A 17,516-nucleotide genomic window follows, 5' to 3' on the forward strand; every position below is an offset into this window, starting at 1 on the left:
TTTACCAAGCAAACGTCTGCGAATGATACTACAAATTTTCTAATTAAACATTCTTACGGTAGATGTCGCTATGCGCCTCCCTAAGGCGAGTAAAAAGGGAGGAATATAAAAATTAACACGCTTCTGGTATTCTGCCGTAACTTAGTTAAGAGCGTTTCAAAAGGTCCCAAGTTCCAATCTTGCCCGAACCAGGTGGCTTTGTCCATTTTTCCTTTAAATAATGTGATAACTTATTTGTCGAAAGTCAATTTTTAACTATCAGTCAGAGTTATTGAACGGGCTAGTACAGCGCCATCTACGTACATCTTCGGTCAATTCGAATTTTCGTACTTACGATTTTTTAGGCTTTCTAACTAGTTTAAAATGACTACTAGTACTAGTAACGGCCCGATTCGAAGAATGAGATACGATAACGATAAGTTCTGGTTTAGATGAGTTCGCGTTTAGATATCGTTTGAATGTCGTATAATTGATAGAAGCAGCTCGATTCGGGCAACCAATATCACTTTGACGTTAGAAATATCATAGGTAGATCTTATTGGAATCATAGCGGAATCGAAATAAACGTAAATTAATCATTCTTCGAATCGGGCCGTTACTCTTTAGCCTAATATTCCTTTATTATAGGTATTTGCAAAAAAAAGGACAAAAGAAAAGTAAAAAAGTTTTCTTTAAAAAATGTTTAATAATTACTTCTACGTCTCTTTTTATCTAAACACAATATTTACAAACTTAAATTATCACTTATTTTACAGTAATTTATTTATTGTCACATCGTAACAATTTCGTTGGACAGTAACTTACTGGCAGTATGAAAGGCAGTGTATGTAGCTGATTTGAGTATTCAATAAAATAAAATAAGTTTATGCTACTTATAATAAAATAATTATACAATCCCAAAGAAACACAACATTTAATTTCTTTTTGAATGTCAAAAAAATATATTTATGGCTTGATTTTTTTAGATCACTTTCATAAGTTATCAATACCATACTTATACAATGAAAAGTAAACATATTTTCACAATTGCAAGGGAGCATGTATGAAGGGTAGACGGCAACGTAGAAGCCGCCTAGTCATTGGCGCGAAGTGTTTATAGATTTAAGGCGCGAGATGGCAGACCCTACCTTAAATAGAGCCAGCGCTTAGTGTAGGGGGCAGCACCTGCTTAGAAGCCTGAATTGTTTTCTCTTTCGATTCAGGTCACGAGATGGCAGACTCATCAACACGCATGGTCTCTATACCTATTATACATTGATTTTTAAAAATGTTCATTAAAGGTTTATTTGAATTAAATAAGCACCTTCATAATTATTTGAATTAAAATCTTATAATCATTGTGTACCTTTGGGAGAGTAAGATATATTATCCTTAAAAATATAATTTAATAATAGATAGGGTACATTACGTACATACCAATAATGTTAATTTACAATATATCACACGAATCTCCCATTCGATTTTCAATGACGACCGATAAGTAAACCTTTTTTTTTATTGGTGGATAATAGTTCAAGATAATAACAATGTAGAAAAGTAAAAAAATACAATTAATATAGATTGGCCAGCCAAGCAGATAATAGAAAGAAGCTACAGAACATTTTTTTTTGTAACTAACATCGTTTTATTTTGTAACTATTATTCCAAAATCAGTATGCTCCTTTTTCTTAACACGGATGGCTGGCCAGACTATAAATAGGTAATCACCACAATGGGTTTAAAATCTTTTTTGTTCACTGCAGAGGGCGCCACTGAATTCAAGAACAGATGCTGCAATAGGCGTTTGTGTCAATTTGCGCTTTTGTTTTTGTCACTTACACTGAGGGCTACCGTGTTTAATATACACAAAGGTATTTTAACAATACCTTAAAAAATTTAAAAAACTTGCCGTTTTTTAAACCTGTTTAATTTTGTATATAATTTTAGTTGGCATGTTTTAAACCACTCACATTTATTGTACTATATCTAATATATTACCATGATTAATCAAAGATGGAAAAAGCTTTAACCACAATTATAGGTAAATAAGGAGTGAAATCTCACGATGGCTTGCAACCGCTAAAAATTCTATGCATTTGATATTTTGGAAGACCTTAGTCTACACTAGCGCCCCTAGCGGCAAAATTAAACGATAACCCTCATTGTTGGTGGTGGATGGACTTCTTGAAAGGGCCCTCTGACGTTTCTAGTTATTAACCCCATCATAACCACAACGATCTGAAAGCATTTATAAATACTAACGTTCTGTAAAATTAACTAAAATTTAGCCAACATAACAGAACTGTTTGTTCTATCGTTTAGCAGCCGGCGCTTGGGTGTGGTGTTGGCATCCCTCTACGTTCTCTGGCCAATCGCAGACGTTCTGCTCAGGGTTGAACACTAGGTTAGACGGGCACGGCATGTGGTGCTTTCTCTCTCCCTCACACATGTAGTAGTGCGTGCAGTCAGCCTTGTCTTTGTGGTAGGAAATATGGCCGTCTTCTTCTTCGCAGATGACTTCGTTGGCTGGAAAAGAAAAATAATTTGTTAATAAAATTTTCAAAAAAATAAATAAGTAAGATTATCTGTAAGCCGATTATGATTTAACAAGTTGTTCAGTTTTTGATCTAGTTATGATAACTTGATAAGACCTTGACGATCGCTTGAGCTTATGAGTAGCTGGAGATGCTCTAACCATGTAATTAGTCATCCCACTCTCGCACGCACTTATTATTTACGTATAACAACCAAAACATTAACAATTTTTTCAATTAGAATCAGCCTCCTGGCCAGTCGTGTGTGTTTTAAAGATGAAGCAAGCTTTCATATATGATATCTATTTTAGTTAATAATTTATAAACACTCTACAGTCACGTCTGTAAATATCGATACGGACAAAGTGCCAAAAATATGTATACACGACTTTTTGGCACTGTATTCTGAAAATATATTTTCAGACGTGACCGTATCTGTGACTATCTACTATAATATAGGATGACTGTTATAGGTATTGGCCACGGCATAGTAATTGGCCCCTCTTAGCAATAAGACTTCTATAGCCTTGTTTCTTAGACTGGCCAATTTATATGGAGGGGCCAATAAATATAGCAGTCACCCTATTAACACATTGAGTGCCGGAACCCGCTAGGCGGGCGCTGTGTTCGTAGTCGCTTTCCTCCACAAAGCGCTACAAAAACGTTAGCAACAATATTTAATATAATAAATGGATTTCTTCCCTAATTGCCAGAATTCCTAGTTACCTAACTCTATGAAAACCCCATTTTACCAATCGCAGATATAAATCATTTGACAACACGCCAAATAAATAATTGCATGTCAGTACCGGCTGTTTAACTTACCGGGGTTTTAGTAGTTTCGGAAAATATGACTCGTATTAAATTTAAATCCGACGTAAGTTAAGCATAAAATGTGAAATTTATCAAATATGAGCATGATGAAAGTAAACTTGAAACACGAAACGTATTTTAGTTTAGAGCTGTTTCTCTGGAATTTACGGTAGCGGAATTCTAATTATAATTAGTTAGAATTTACCTGGTGCCTTATCCTGATGTATGGAAATTGGACAAAAAAAAAATTGGTTTGTGTGCTTGCTAAGTTAAGAGTTATACGGTAACGAAAGAAAGAACTGTTTTTACAAGTCAATTTTACTGTGATATTTTCGAGCCGGAATCTTTAAGGTGGTTCGACTAGGTTACCCAAAGCTTAAACCTCACTAGATGGCGCCACAATTGCAAATTTTGAGTTTTAATTTTTTTGTGGAGTAGTCTTGGTATTTCTAAACTGTAAATTATGTTTAGCGCACTCTGTAAATAAATATTGAACTATTACAACAAACATTGAACACTTCATTGTACAAAAACTACCCCTTAATGTCGACAGAATGTTTCTTGACTCTATTTCTAAGTATCACTCACACATTCAAGCAGTCTTACTGGGATCCTTGTAGTAGACAATTTGGCACAGCGTGAATAGGCTTCAATAGCGTTACGGTATGTACGTGGAAATACATGCAAGAGGATGTGGGTTCGAGACACGTTAAATTTTTTTTTGTTATCAGTATTATCAAGTACCTATTATTAATAAATTATTTTATGAGAAATATGAGCGTTTTCCATAAAAATATTAAAAATCTGATTCTCACACATCATGATATTTTTGGGTTCTTCCAACTCAGAATCACTAGCATAATCAATCCTCGTGCTAAAAAAACCCGAAAATGTATAGTTTTAGTTTTACATTGAAATTTCTTTCACACGTGACAATGTGACGTAATGGTATGGATATTTTAGGATATCTTTTTTTACTGCTAGGGTGGAGAAGATTCTGAGTAGAATGAACCTAAGAAAGTCCAAATTTGTAAGTCAGATTTTCCGGTATTTTTTTCAAAAAAAACGCTGTTTTGTTCTAAAATTAAAGCAAACCCTTACTGCCCAGCCTTTAAAAAAGTAGGTACTATTTTACAGTACAATTAAAACATTTTTTTTACGATACATTTAATTAAATTACAGTGAGTTACAAAATTGCATGGCCTTCTATTTATAACCATTATAAAAAGAAATGAGATATTTACCATGTTTGTTTATATTATTGATTTCCCGATATTTTGACACAACTAGAAGTTTCACACAATGCCTAGAGATAGAAAATTATTTATTTATTTTATTTATTGTCAATTTCATTCAACGGATCACATCATATCCAATTTATGTGTTTATGTATTGCGTTGTTTTCTACCTAGTTGGTTATTAAATTCTGTTACTGCAATAATCTTTATCTACATAAAATATACCAACGAAAGTTTAATAAAGTTTATATTAAAATGAAGTACACAAAATCCTCCTCTGGCTTTGACACAGGCCCTCAAACGACGAGGCCAGTCATCAATAGCGGCACGCACGATTGTCATGTCTAATTCCGTCACTGTCTTAACTATGGCCCGCTTGAGGGAGTTAAGATTTGTGTGGGGTTTAGCACAGGCTTTCTCCTCAATAACCTGCTATATGGCATAATCCAGGGGGTTAAGGTCCGGACTGGAGGACGGCCAGTCTTCGTGGGCAATAAAGTCAATTTTGTTCCTTCGAAACCAGGCTTGAGTTGTTTTTGCCTTATGTGCAGGAGCTGAGTCCTGTTCAAAGATCCATGGCTGGTTTTGAAATAGGGTGTGGCTTAAGGGCTTCACTATTGGTTCGAGAACGGTTTCCAGTTTCCGGTTTTCACACCTTTTTCACAGAAATGAATCTGTGTTAGCCCTGAGTATGACACACCCAAAATCATGTTTGGCGGGTGCCCACATTTGTGCAACGCAATAGGGTTGTTTACATCTACAAATCTTAGGGCATAATTGTATCCCAAAAAATTCTTTTGGATTATAAAAACATGTTAAACTACTTTCAGGGGACCTGTAATGACCATATTTTTGTAAAAATTGAATTTAAAATATCTTTTGGCACACGTCACGTGACCAAACTCGAAACGTCATTGAAGATTCTGATGACGTCACACAACTCTCGGATTGACACTGTTGACCGTTAGGCGATTAACAACAAATGACAAATATCAGTTGACAGTTTGTATCTTCTACGTGTGTATGTTGTCAAACCATAAACTGTGACGTCACACAATTTTCAAAGAGCGTTTTGGGCGCGAAAGCATCTGTCAAATTATATTTTGTTAATTTAACATATTTAAAGCCGTTTTTAGTATAAAAGCTGAATTTTAAGGCAACTTTTAGTTAATATAGAAAGTAATACAAGCGTTTCAAAAAATTGGAATACGATTCTCTTTTAGGCCCCAATTCATTATAGATACGACGAGATAAGGTATATAATTATAGCTCACAAATCCACCACATTGTAATTTTTTATTTTTTCGGTAGCATTTGTTTTAACGGAAATAAAGAGGTTGCAAATCGAGTAACAGAACTTCAGAACAGATATCATTTGATATTTACCAGTCGCTTTTCGGTGAAGGAAAACATCGTGAGGAAACTGGACTAATTCCAACAAGGCTTAGTTTTACCCTCTGGGTTGGAAGGTCAGATGGCAGTGGCTTTCGTAAAAACTAGTGCCTACGCCAAATCTTGGGATTAGTTGTCAAAGCGGACCCCAAGCTCCATTGAGCCGTGGCAATATGCTGGGACAACGCTAGGAAGAAAAAAAGAAATCGAGTAACAGAACTTAGTAACCAACTAGGTATAATAGTTATGATGTAAATGTCCATATCATGTTGGAGTCATATATGTATTAGCCAACTAATTATTCAAGATCAATACACTTAGCTCCCTTAGGTATTCGCCTAAATACAATCTCGGGCAAAATTGAGTTTTATAAAAGTGAACTAGTTTCTAGGTCATATTTTCTATGAATTGGTCATTTTTGTAGACTCCAATTACACTGACACTTTTCCTGGTTTTTCGCGGACCAGAATATCGATGATTTTTGTAACTTGATTTAGACGTTGCTATCATTTTCAATCCAAAAACACATAAAATCACAATTCAGAACATGCGGCAGCGTTGTTTTCTATCAAGTACCTCAAGCACCAGGGCGGCTACCGGGAAAATCGAAATTCGTCAATTTCGGGCATTTTTCTCTGTCACTCTAATTACGTCTTAGTGAGAGTAAAAGAGAAAGATCCCCGCAATTTGCGAATTTAGGTTTTCGCGGTAGGCCCCCAGGTCCTGTCAAGTTTCAGCAGTGTTGCCAGGTGAGCGGAAGAGAATTATCGTACTTGAGTGTCAATATTATTGTACCGTTGAAAAAAATATCGTACGCCAATCAAAAAGGCAGCCCCTAAAAATGTCTAGCAAAATAAGCTTAAATTTCCAATTAATAATAAAAAAAAATAAACTTTAAACTTACACCAAGGAGCCGAACACCCAAAAGATACTAATTTTAGCCTATTTCTGAGAGAAAGTGTCATATTTTGCTTCAAATTATTAGACTTTTAAGGTGGCATCATCCAAGGGCTGAAATTATAGTACTTTAGTGTACGATAATGCTCTTTGGAAGATTACGTCACACCGGGCCCAAATTATCGTACATGTACAACAATTATCGTACGCCTGGTCACACTGAGTGTCAGTGTCGACAGAGTCAGCTATAAACGCGTCAAACATCGCAACGTCGCGCCGATGGCCGTCCGAGGCATGAAGTGGCAACGCCGCAATGTATTTGTACACGACATTTGTCACACACACATGAGTAAAATTTATAAAAATATAACGTTGATTATTGCATGATTTCTGTATGAAACAAAGTTTTTCTATTAATTTAGCGCAAATGAATATTCGAAAGTAGATAGATGCGCAACTATTTATGTAATAATATTGTGTAATTAATAAATAAATAGCGATTGTTTTTTGTATGAAAATCGAACCACCTTAATAAAAAGTGTTAATACGTGTCTTTGAACTGCCCAAACTTCATCGGAGAGTTCACTAAATTCTGAAGCCGTCTCTATTTTCGAGGTTTTAAAAGTCCATAATCAATTTAACAGACCGAATGACTGCCCCTGAGACCTTGAACAGATATTCAGACTGAGAATATCTTCACATTGGATGCGTATCAACACGCCGCTCCAGTGTGCGAGCGGGAAATTGCTATACGTATATCTGCGTACATAGCGCTGTCTCGCTCACACCCCTAAGTAGACTACGGATCCACGTCAGTATGATAACTGTGTGTGCAAAAATGGGTATAGGAAGATACTCACGATCCTTAGTAGTGTACTGTCCGTTCGGGTTCGAAGACTCATAAGGCCCGTCGTACTCCAGCTTGACCTTGTACCCTGACAGCTCCTGTTTCATGGCGGTGATGAGGGGATACTTTCCAGTGCCGCAGGAGCCTCGGAAGTCATCCATGTCGATGGACCAGACCATGATGCCGCCGAAACCTTCTTCCTTGAGCCAGGCCATCTGGAAGTGAAGTGTTGGTGTTAGTTCAAATTAACTAAGAAGTCCTTTTAAGGCTAATATAATGTACTCGTAATCCAAATAACTTCTGACGTACCTGTGATGTTTACAGGGAAACTTAATCTAACATTTGATAAAAAATTACTATATTTTTAAAACATATCTGACAAAAAAAACCGGCCAAGTGCGACTCGGACTCGCACAGGAAGACCCTTTGACCACTGGGTGACCCTTTTTTATAGATAATGGTACGGAACCCTACCATTATCTATAAAAAAGAGTCACCCATACAAGTACTGACCTATTATATTTTGTTTTTAGTATTTGTTGTTATAGCGGCAACAGAAATACATAATCTGTAGAAATTTCAACTGGCTAACTATTACGGTTCATGAGATACAGCTTGGTGACAGACGGACGGACAGCGGAGTCTCAGTAATAGGGTCCCGTTTGACCCTTTAGGTACGGAACCCTAAAAATAGTGCAAGATACTATGAAGAACCATAATGAAGTGGAGAGGAGAGGAGTTGCGATGCACAAGGGTAAAAAAAAGAGAAAAAGATGTTTGTTTAAAGTTTTAGTTGCTTTACCTGACTAACATTGACTGAGGAACTCGCAATACTTGTAGAACGACATGATCCCGGCCTCTTAAAAAATACCTAAATTTAATCTCGAGAGCATTGAAGTCGGTGTTGGTTACCTTAGCTTTCAGCAATCTTTCTTCATCAAAGCCAACCCATTGGTCATCGTGTTGTCCTTTTGAGGAACCCATTGGTGTCTTACCTTGGTCTTCAGCGATCGTTCATCATCGAAGTCAATCCATTGGTCGTCGCGGTACTCGAACGGAACCATCTGCTCGTTGTCCCACACGAGGGTCGTGTTGTCCTCGCAAAAGGCACTAAACTCATACTCGTAAGTCGGTGTCGATTACCTTGGTTTTCAGTGATCTTTCGTCATCGAAGCCAACCCATTGGTCTTCGCGATACGCGAAGGGCACCATCTGCTCGTTGTCCCACACGAGGGTCGTGTTATCCTCGCGGAGGAACTCGCAGATCTCGTAGTACGACATGAACCCAGCCTCGTTGGTGAAGCGGCCGGCGGAGCCTGTTTGACAACATATTTTTGTTAATTTATTATAAATACATGATTTACATATTCATACATTTTAATTGCCGACCAAATGAAAATTTCTTATTATAATATAGACCAGAGTGGGATACGCAAAGCACAACGTTTTATCGCAGCAGCGAAAACACATACAGGAATACAATTCAGTCAGGATTATTCCCAGAAAATTTAATGCAATTGACTGATACGGGCTTTAAAAGTAAAATATCCACATTTATTTTATTTAAATGAATAAAAAAAAGATTACAAAAAGCCTTGAAGTACTAATCTGCCAAACTGCAGTACAGTTATTTCATTTGTTACGCAAGTTTAGTTGGAATGCAGACCATGTAATGTGTATAGTACGTACAGTTACCAAAAACTGACCAAACTCCCAATCAATATTTATCTACTAATATCGCACACATACCCTTTAAATTATTATTCCTAAATATACGATATAGCACAATTTGTGTAATAACCCACAAAATCGTTTGTCCAATCACCCATATAAAATCGGACCGTACACGTTCCCAACATATTCGAGAACATAACCGCTGGCCTCAAAACTTAAACAATATTCCTGTTAAACAAACCAATATTCGAAAATGATTTGCACGAGCGCAGGTAACGATGTTATGCCAACAGTTTATTTAGCCTTTATTGTGTACGAATAAGGTGTTTATTTGCAGGTAACGTTATTATATTCAAGCTTAGAGCATTTTAGACTCGTGCAGAGATTATTGTTTATCATAATACCTATTCTAGGTTTATAAAGATCAAATAAAAGCGGGATTTGTGTTATGTATTTACATAATTAAGTTTTAAAAGGGATCTACCTTTTAACAGATACCACATACAGATACAGATAAATATTGTACTTACATATTGTATATTATAAGTATTATAACCAACTGACTGTGCGAACACGCCACATCAAACCTTCATCAAACAGTCAAGAACAGGTATGATCTGATTGATGCCTTAAAGGAACATTTTTGATTTGGGTGAATATTGATACTGGTGTATTTTCTCACCGCTGTCTCATATTGTACTCTTAAAACCTTAACCGCTTATATAAGGCCGTTGCGCTCAGAAAAATTGTTTCATATAACACCCACGGCTACTTTCTATTTTACCATTGCGACGCTCGCTATGGAACTTAAATGGTCGCACGCTGTGCGGTTCCAGAGCAATTTCCTTGCGCGAACTTTCTGGGTGTGGAATGATGACTTGACGTGTTTTTAAGAGACCCACACAACACACAGAATGGCGCCAAAAAAGGAGTAGGCACACATAGGTTTTTTAACTGTACCACATGCGGGGCGCATTCTTGTATATATAATTGTTTGCCGAGGTTTTCTGCAGTTGCTACAGTATGGGGTTCTTCAAAAAAGTATTGTAAGGGTAGGAAACGCGCATGTAACATCTCTGGAATTGCAAGCGTCCATAGACTACAGTGATAGCTTACCATCAGGCTGGCCAAGTGTTTATTTACCACCGTCTCGGTATAAAAAAACTTACCGCCACCAGAAGCAGGCGCGCCGATATCAAACTGTGTCTCGTTGATCAAAGTGAAGGAGCGCCCGTAGGTCGGCATGCCGATCATCAGCTTCTCCTTGGGAGCCCCCTGTCGCACCCACTCGCGGGCTGAGTAGTCCTGGAAACGAAGAGTTATAGGTAAGGACGGTAAGGTTCCAAGTGGAGACAACTTATTATAACTCTTATTTAATTATATTATACGGCAGTAGCTTTATGTCTCATGGCCAACAGTGAACGCTAGTGAGTGTTCAACGGCCTATGAGAATTCATAATTATTGACCGAACTTAAGCGAAGGTGTCCGTTTCAGCTTTGGCAAAAATGCTTTCGTATCTCCGGCTGTTCTCTGCAGGTCGCATTCCTCAACAGAGTCTAGATTCATTCTGTCATTTCGTTTTTTGGAAAATATTCAAACTGGCAGAACTTGCCATAAAGGACTAAAGCGCCAGTAAGATCTATGGCGCTTAAGACCATTGTGAGTTTGCTCTGATAGTGATTCAACAAAGTATTTTTTAATACTTTCGCGAGATCACACATCATCAATAACACGCACACACATAACCCTTTACAGCCGGGAAAAATATTTTGCAAAGATTCATAAAAAATGCACGTGAACCGTTTTTAATTGTTATAAAATACGCGTATAAAATGTTTAAAAAAATCCTAGTGTCCTTTATCATAAAAAAAATCGCGTGCACGAAAGTGACGTTCAGGAACTATCTGGAAATGCACGAACGTGCAAATTCATTGAGTTTTGTCAAATAATATGACTAAAACGCAACATTTTACAGAACAATGCATGTGTATGCTGCACATGCATAGCATATGAAGTAATCAGTATTCAATTTAGCATAATTATCACAATTTTCTTTAAGAATCAACATCTTAACGATTAAAGAATGATTAAAAACAATAATCAACAATTGTAAAGTACTCTCAATTCAGTACATCTAAAGGAAATGCTTGAAAAAATTATTTTGACGTGTAACGAACACGTTGCATTTAATACAACGAGTAATAGCCCTGCTGAAGTAGTCTGAAGCAGTCTGAAATTGGCGGGCTCTTGGAGATTTGGTATCGTCAAATTGAAGCATCATCTGAAATATCACTCAGACGCCTCAGACATGCTTCACTACGTCGTTTTCTTGGTGGTTTAACCAACATTTCTAAGATTTTGAAGCGAAAATCGAGTAAATCCAGTATTTCGCACCTAGGACGGCCTATGGCATCACAATCAAGCGAATATCCATAAAATGAATACTGATTCATTCACATGTAAAAAGAAAGAAAGAATTTAGTTTCAGTGTCCATCTCCTTGTTTAAAAAAAGGTCTCTCATGGGTTTATTAGTTCATAACTTTTTCTGAAGCTGTAACATACACGTATGACCGAATCTTTATCTCCCATCTCTTGACAACCTTAATGCTGATCGTTCCCGAGCAGTTAGACAGTAGGAAAACATATTTGTTGTCTTTCCTCCTAACTAGTGACACTGGGTCTGTCACAATCAGCAGGCTTTAGGTACATCTCATCGTATTCGTCGTTGATTCTTTGATTTCGTTTTCAATTCATTCAAAAAGCGAATAAGGGAATTATTCGAGGTCATCGTATAATTCCTCAATATGTGATATACTCGTATCATTATTGCACAAAATTTCAAGGAATTTTTTGCCTCTTAATGGACGCTTAAAAAAAACACAAATCTAACATTACAAAACGAAAAGTATTATAAAACTATCAAACATATGACTATTTATTTTGATTTGATTTTCTGCGCAGAAGCCGGATAGACAAAAACTTGCAAATAGTTATGACCATCGATTTACGGGCTACGGCCGAACCCTCAAATTCGTGCACTTCTTTTTTACGAGCATGTTGTTTCCCTTTAATAACTTATTGTTACTCTAATTTGTGATAAATAAACACACATAACTCTTTTACTGTAATAATTAAGTGTTAAATAACAAGTTTGATACCAAAATTATACAAAATTAAGAACTTACGTGTGCCACTGCTCCCATCAAAAAATGCCACCATCTTCAAAGCAGTCTCGCGACGGACTGATCTTACTGACCTGCGGTATTTAGTACTGAAACGTGTCGCTAATGTCTGCAGATTCGATCGGAATAGGTCTGAGCTCGAAAAGACAATTTACTTGCGGGCAGGATTTTTTAAATGTAATTTGCAGAATTATATCGAACCGGTCGTAAAGGGATAAGTAACTCAAACGATGACAGACATTCCAAACGAACTTGTGAATTCCTCACGATGTTTTTATATAACTAGACATATAAAGGTTTCATGTTACAATTTTATTCGCAATTTATCTCTTTACACACCTTTTATAACTATTCCCTTATTATAAATCAGTTAAAAGCGATCGTATATCATACAAGAATTGATTGAAATCCATCGAGGTATAGAAAATTTCTAAATTGTTATGAAAAGGCTGCGTTTAAGCCTACTGGAGTGAACAAGGGTCGGGTCTTAATATTATGTTATTATTACCCTTTCTTTGATTTTTCGATCATATTTTTCGGAATGCCTAATGAAGCAGTGTGATGGAAAACGTGCCTCCTTTTACAGTCTTAATTTTCCGTGATTAATGATTATCAGCTGTGTTAGGAAATTTGAATGACTATTTCAGGATATTTTCTGGAAAATAATGAATAGTTAATAAAAAGGCAAGAGCCGGTGCATAGGAGCAATTACAGGAACGATACCTTATAAATCCGACAAAAATGTAGATTTTCTTATAAACATAATATCTAATAAGGCAGTATATATAAATAAAATAACATACTAAGGTCCGCATCCGAGGGCCTCAATGAACATCAAGCGACCCTAACTAATTATTTATTGTGATATTGTATACATGTTTACTTGAGAACAAAGCGTTGTATGATGTAACATTGTTGGTGTTGCTGTAATAAGCTCGTTTGTAGTTAGGGATAGAAATACGCACTTTACCGGGTTGCAGGATTTCAAGGAGAATGTTAGAATCCCTTGAAGTATATTAACCCTAATATCAAACCTAAAGTTACCCATCCCCCTATGATTTATTGGGACTTGCTACGCAATTTTCGGGTCACAGATCACATTTATTAGGTCGATATTCATATTTAAGCCTTATGTCTCATGAGGATTTATAGGCCCCGGGTACGACTGACGAAGCGATTCTTCCTTAAACCCTTTTTTACGGCACAGGCGATCTAGCTACCATATTATGCAGCACTTCAAACACGTGTTCTTTATTCAATTAATTTAACTGACATTCAATTGTCAGTTTTGAACCATGAGCCCGAATTACGCTAAGTAAATTTTGCGAGAAATATTGACGAGAGCGCTCTAAGTACTTTTTTTTATTAAGGAAGCCCAATGCGTAAAACATATTTCGTGCTTGCAGTAGCGGTTAGTTACTGAGTAAAGCAGTAGCTGACCGGGAAATCTACTTTGCTGTGGCAAAATTCTACAAGACATAGCCAGTTTTGACTTGAACACTCTTCGAATTTTCAATCAAGTTTCAAATTACTTATATAGAAACGTATCAGACGGTTTCTGAGAAAAAAGCTTGTAACCGATTTACAATACAGAACTTATCCCTTAATCCCGTAATCTATAAACACGGTTTTGCATTTAGCACTACAAATGGTCAGTGAATGGTTTGAAATGGTACGTACCACAGTGAGTTTCTTCTGGTAGCTAGTGGCGCTCTCCAGCGGGAACAGAGGGCTGTTGTGGCCGACTTGTCTTTCCCATTGCCCGTGGAAGTCGTAGGTCATGACGTTGATGAAGTCCTGGAGTCAATTTTTTTATTTTTTAGTTATAACGAAAATGTTCAATCAACACGTGTATTATGGTACAGCACAATCCAAAGGAGAAATACTCAAATCTGAATGCAAATCAAATATAATTTAACTAGAATTGTGTCTAAGAAACCATGTACAGATTTTAGGTAGGTCAAAAAATTAAATTTCGATCAGAATCTAAAATAAATAATCTGAAAAGAATAGTGCGTATACTGTATATTTTCATACTCCTGTCGTAATAAAGATATTAGAATTTAAAGTAAAGAACATTAATTATTAAGGATTTTCTTATGAGATACTTACAGCTGGACTTGTACCTACTTAGTAGTATTTAGTAGTAAAACTCTTTACTGTACAGAAATGAAAACAAAACAGGAAATAAAACATTCAACATTAGTACAAAGGCGAACTTATCCCTATAAGTGATCTCTTCCAATTAACATTTGAGCAATTGAGGGAGAATTGGAGATGGTAGACGTCCGTATTGTACAAAGTGGCGCAAAAAATAAATAAATAGAAAAGGTATTTTTTTTCCACCTACAATTAAATATACATGGAATGGTATATCACCTACAACAAATATATACAAATATTTATATTAGCGTGTTTAGATACATGGGCAAAGAATAAGGCGGCTTATACATATGCTGCAGAAAATCTAAATAACTTACCAAGTATTTAGAGATCTCCGGCACATCATACCCAGCTGCGATGGCTTCGAACGAGGCGGGCACAGCAGCGGTGAGCAGCAGGCGCGGCTGGCCAGAGGTCTTGGCTTCTCCTTCGAAGGCCAGGCGGAGTTCTTTCAGGAGGGAGACAAAAGCAGCGCGATCATCGGCTCCTCTGTGAAAAAATATATGTTTAATTTGGCCTCAAAATACCTATAATCCTATAATATCTATTATTAGCAAAAGTTTAATGAAACATTAGCGAAGTTGTTTGAATTTAAATATCCACAAAGTTTGCAAAATGATCTGGTTCATTATGAGAACAAAAGTGTCGTGCGGTCTCGGCAGCCTACTTCAACAAATCAGTTAATAATGTGCTAATATTATGTGCAGCAAAAAGTAAACAAAACCCTAGGCAGTATTGATATTTGGAATTTTTTAACAAGACAAGAGTTACAAGCATCCATAGGCTGCTTAACATTAACATCAGGTGGGTCGTACGCTTGGTTGCCAACATCGTGTATTTAAAAAAAACAGGCAGGCAGGTGCGGATTGCACCTTAAAATTCTTGAAGCGAACTGTTCTGGTTTCCAAGTTTCTTCTTTTATTTTCTACACTACGTACCTGGGGTACTCCCAATCCACGTCAAGACCATTGAACTGATAGTCTCTGAGGAATTCGATAGCTTCGTACACGAACTGATTCATACGGAAGACGTTGGAGGTCAGCTCTTTGAAGGGAGTGGAGCCGAAAGCCCAGCCGCCGATGGCGAGCAAAATCTGAAAGGAAACACATTTATTAATACATTGAAAAAAAAAAACAATCAAACACAAGGGGAAAACTTGATTTTTCTGAAATTAATCCGGTTCCATAATTACGATATTTTTCTTGAAGTCTAAGACAAAATCGTGCTTTGAATTTGAAATGTAGATGATGGCTCCGTAATTTATGCAGTAACTTTGGCCGTCAAAAGTTCACGTTTGCCAATGCAGTGTTAAACTAGGGGTACTAATATTCTTTTTTTAAGATTTTTTTTTCTACTATCAATAAGATTAATAACTAATTATTACGAAATCCACTGGTAAATAATGTTAAATTATATTATAAATATTTGAAATGATTTTGAGTTACCTAATTCAATTACATCAACAGTACGGATAATTAGCAAAACAGATACTAATCAGCAAAATTGGCAATTAATTCTAAATGAGCAGTGTGTTAATTTAACGATGAATTGTTTTGTAACATTAAATATTCAGCTCACTCATGCTTCATTCGTTTGATTGATTTTATCATTTAGTACACACAAATGTTATTACAATTAGTTGGTGAAATAAATGGCATAACTGACAGATTTGATTTAGACCAATTTATTAATAGAATAAAAAACAATACTTCTATGAAAATTTTGACACCTAGCACGATTAAATGTGCAATATAGATACTATTTAGGTAATACGGCATCCATACATAGGAAACGCTAAACCCAACCTGTTACTATTAGGATGTATATATGTAAGTGCGCATATTGCATAAAAACTGACGGGTCACACATCATTGTAGGCAATCTATACATACCTATTTTTGATTAATTTTCTAAGCGTTGTGTTTCTGTGGTCTTCTTATTAATTATTTTCCTGAAAAGGCCCCGCTAAATTGGTTACTTTTGCCCATCTGTCTCTAAGCATACATGATGTACGGCCACACCATTAGCCTAGCGCAATAGCGTACCAGTTTTGACAAGCGTCCAAATATGGACGCCATGCTACTGCAGAACTAATATAGTAAAATAACTGACCTTTAAGTTAGCATTCTTCTCCCTCAACGCGACGACCTTCTCATACATATCCGCATTTTTTTCATCGCCTTCAGCCAACTTGTGGTCCTTGAGGGTGGCGAACGCGAAGATGACATGCGTGCAGAGGTTCGGGTCCACGTTATCGGCGGTGAAGCGGCCGGCGCTGGGGCGCTTGGACGACCAGGACGTCAGGTAGCAGAGGACTTGAGGTTCACGCTCTGAAAAAAGATTGTATTTAAAATATCATGAAATGAAATGAAGGTTAGATAGAAAAAAAAAACACGAAAACGCGTCTGATTTTCAATGATATGTCGTTATCATTACCCTGCATACCACAGCAGTATGATTTCAGTATAAAATAGCTAGTGATATTGCCGAGAAATATAACAAGTAAAATTTCAAACAGAAGTATAATATTTTCAAAACAATGCAGCTAAAGGTAAAATACCCAAGCAATGGCAATATCTTTTATCCCTTTCAAATTTCCTGGCTTCACGCACCCTCACCTTAAGTAATATACCAACACTTCAGAAGTCCGCTTACACGTCTATGTAAGAATCGGTTGCATTTTATTTTATCGGAAATTTCATAGTCACAGTGGATTAGCGTTGATCAGTCCGTCAGTTCTGGCTCCCACAGATGTAAAATCAAATGTAATTCAATGGTATTGTACATAATGATAC

At 36.6% G+C, this 17,516-nt stretch overlaps 1 protein-coding gene across 1 annotated transcript in view; it reads right to left on the bottom strand.

Annotated features, from left to right (window-relative positions):
• Positions 1-1,663: 1,663 nt before the first annotated feature.
• The window catches only part of LOC133522299 (probable chitinase 10), a 156,635-nt gene continuing 140,782 nt past the window's right edge, over positions 1,664-17,516 (bottom strand). The window contains exons 12-19 of the mRNA XM_061857587.1: positions 16,834-17,051; positions 15,660-15,814; positions 15,039-15,210; positions 14,239-14,355; positions 10,544-10,679; positions 8,844-9,016; positions 7,714-7,915; positions 1,664-2,505 (exon numbers count right to left, since the gene is read on the bottom strand). Of these exons, the coding sequence (XP_061713571.1) occupies positions 2,291-2,505; positions 7,714-7,915; positions 8,844-9,016; positions 10,544-10,679; positions 14,239-14,355; positions 15,039-15,210; positions 15,660-15,814; positions 16,834-17,051 (1,388 nt within the window). The 3' untranslated portion in view covers positions 1,664-2,290. The remainder of the gene's footprint in view (positions 2,506-7,713; positions 7,916-8,843; positions 9,017-10,543; positions 10,680-14,238; positions 14,356-15,038; positions 15,211-15,659; positions 15,815-16,833; positions 17,052-17,516) is intronic.

This window comes from Cydia pomonella, chromosome 10 (assembly GCF_033807575.1).
Source record: "Cydia pomonella isolate Wapato2018A chromosome 10, ilCydPomo1, whole genome shotgun sequence".
NCBI classification, from domain to species: domain Eukaryota; kingdom Metazoa; phylum Arthropoda; class Insecta; order Lepidoptera; family Tortricidae; genus Cydia; species Cydia pomonella.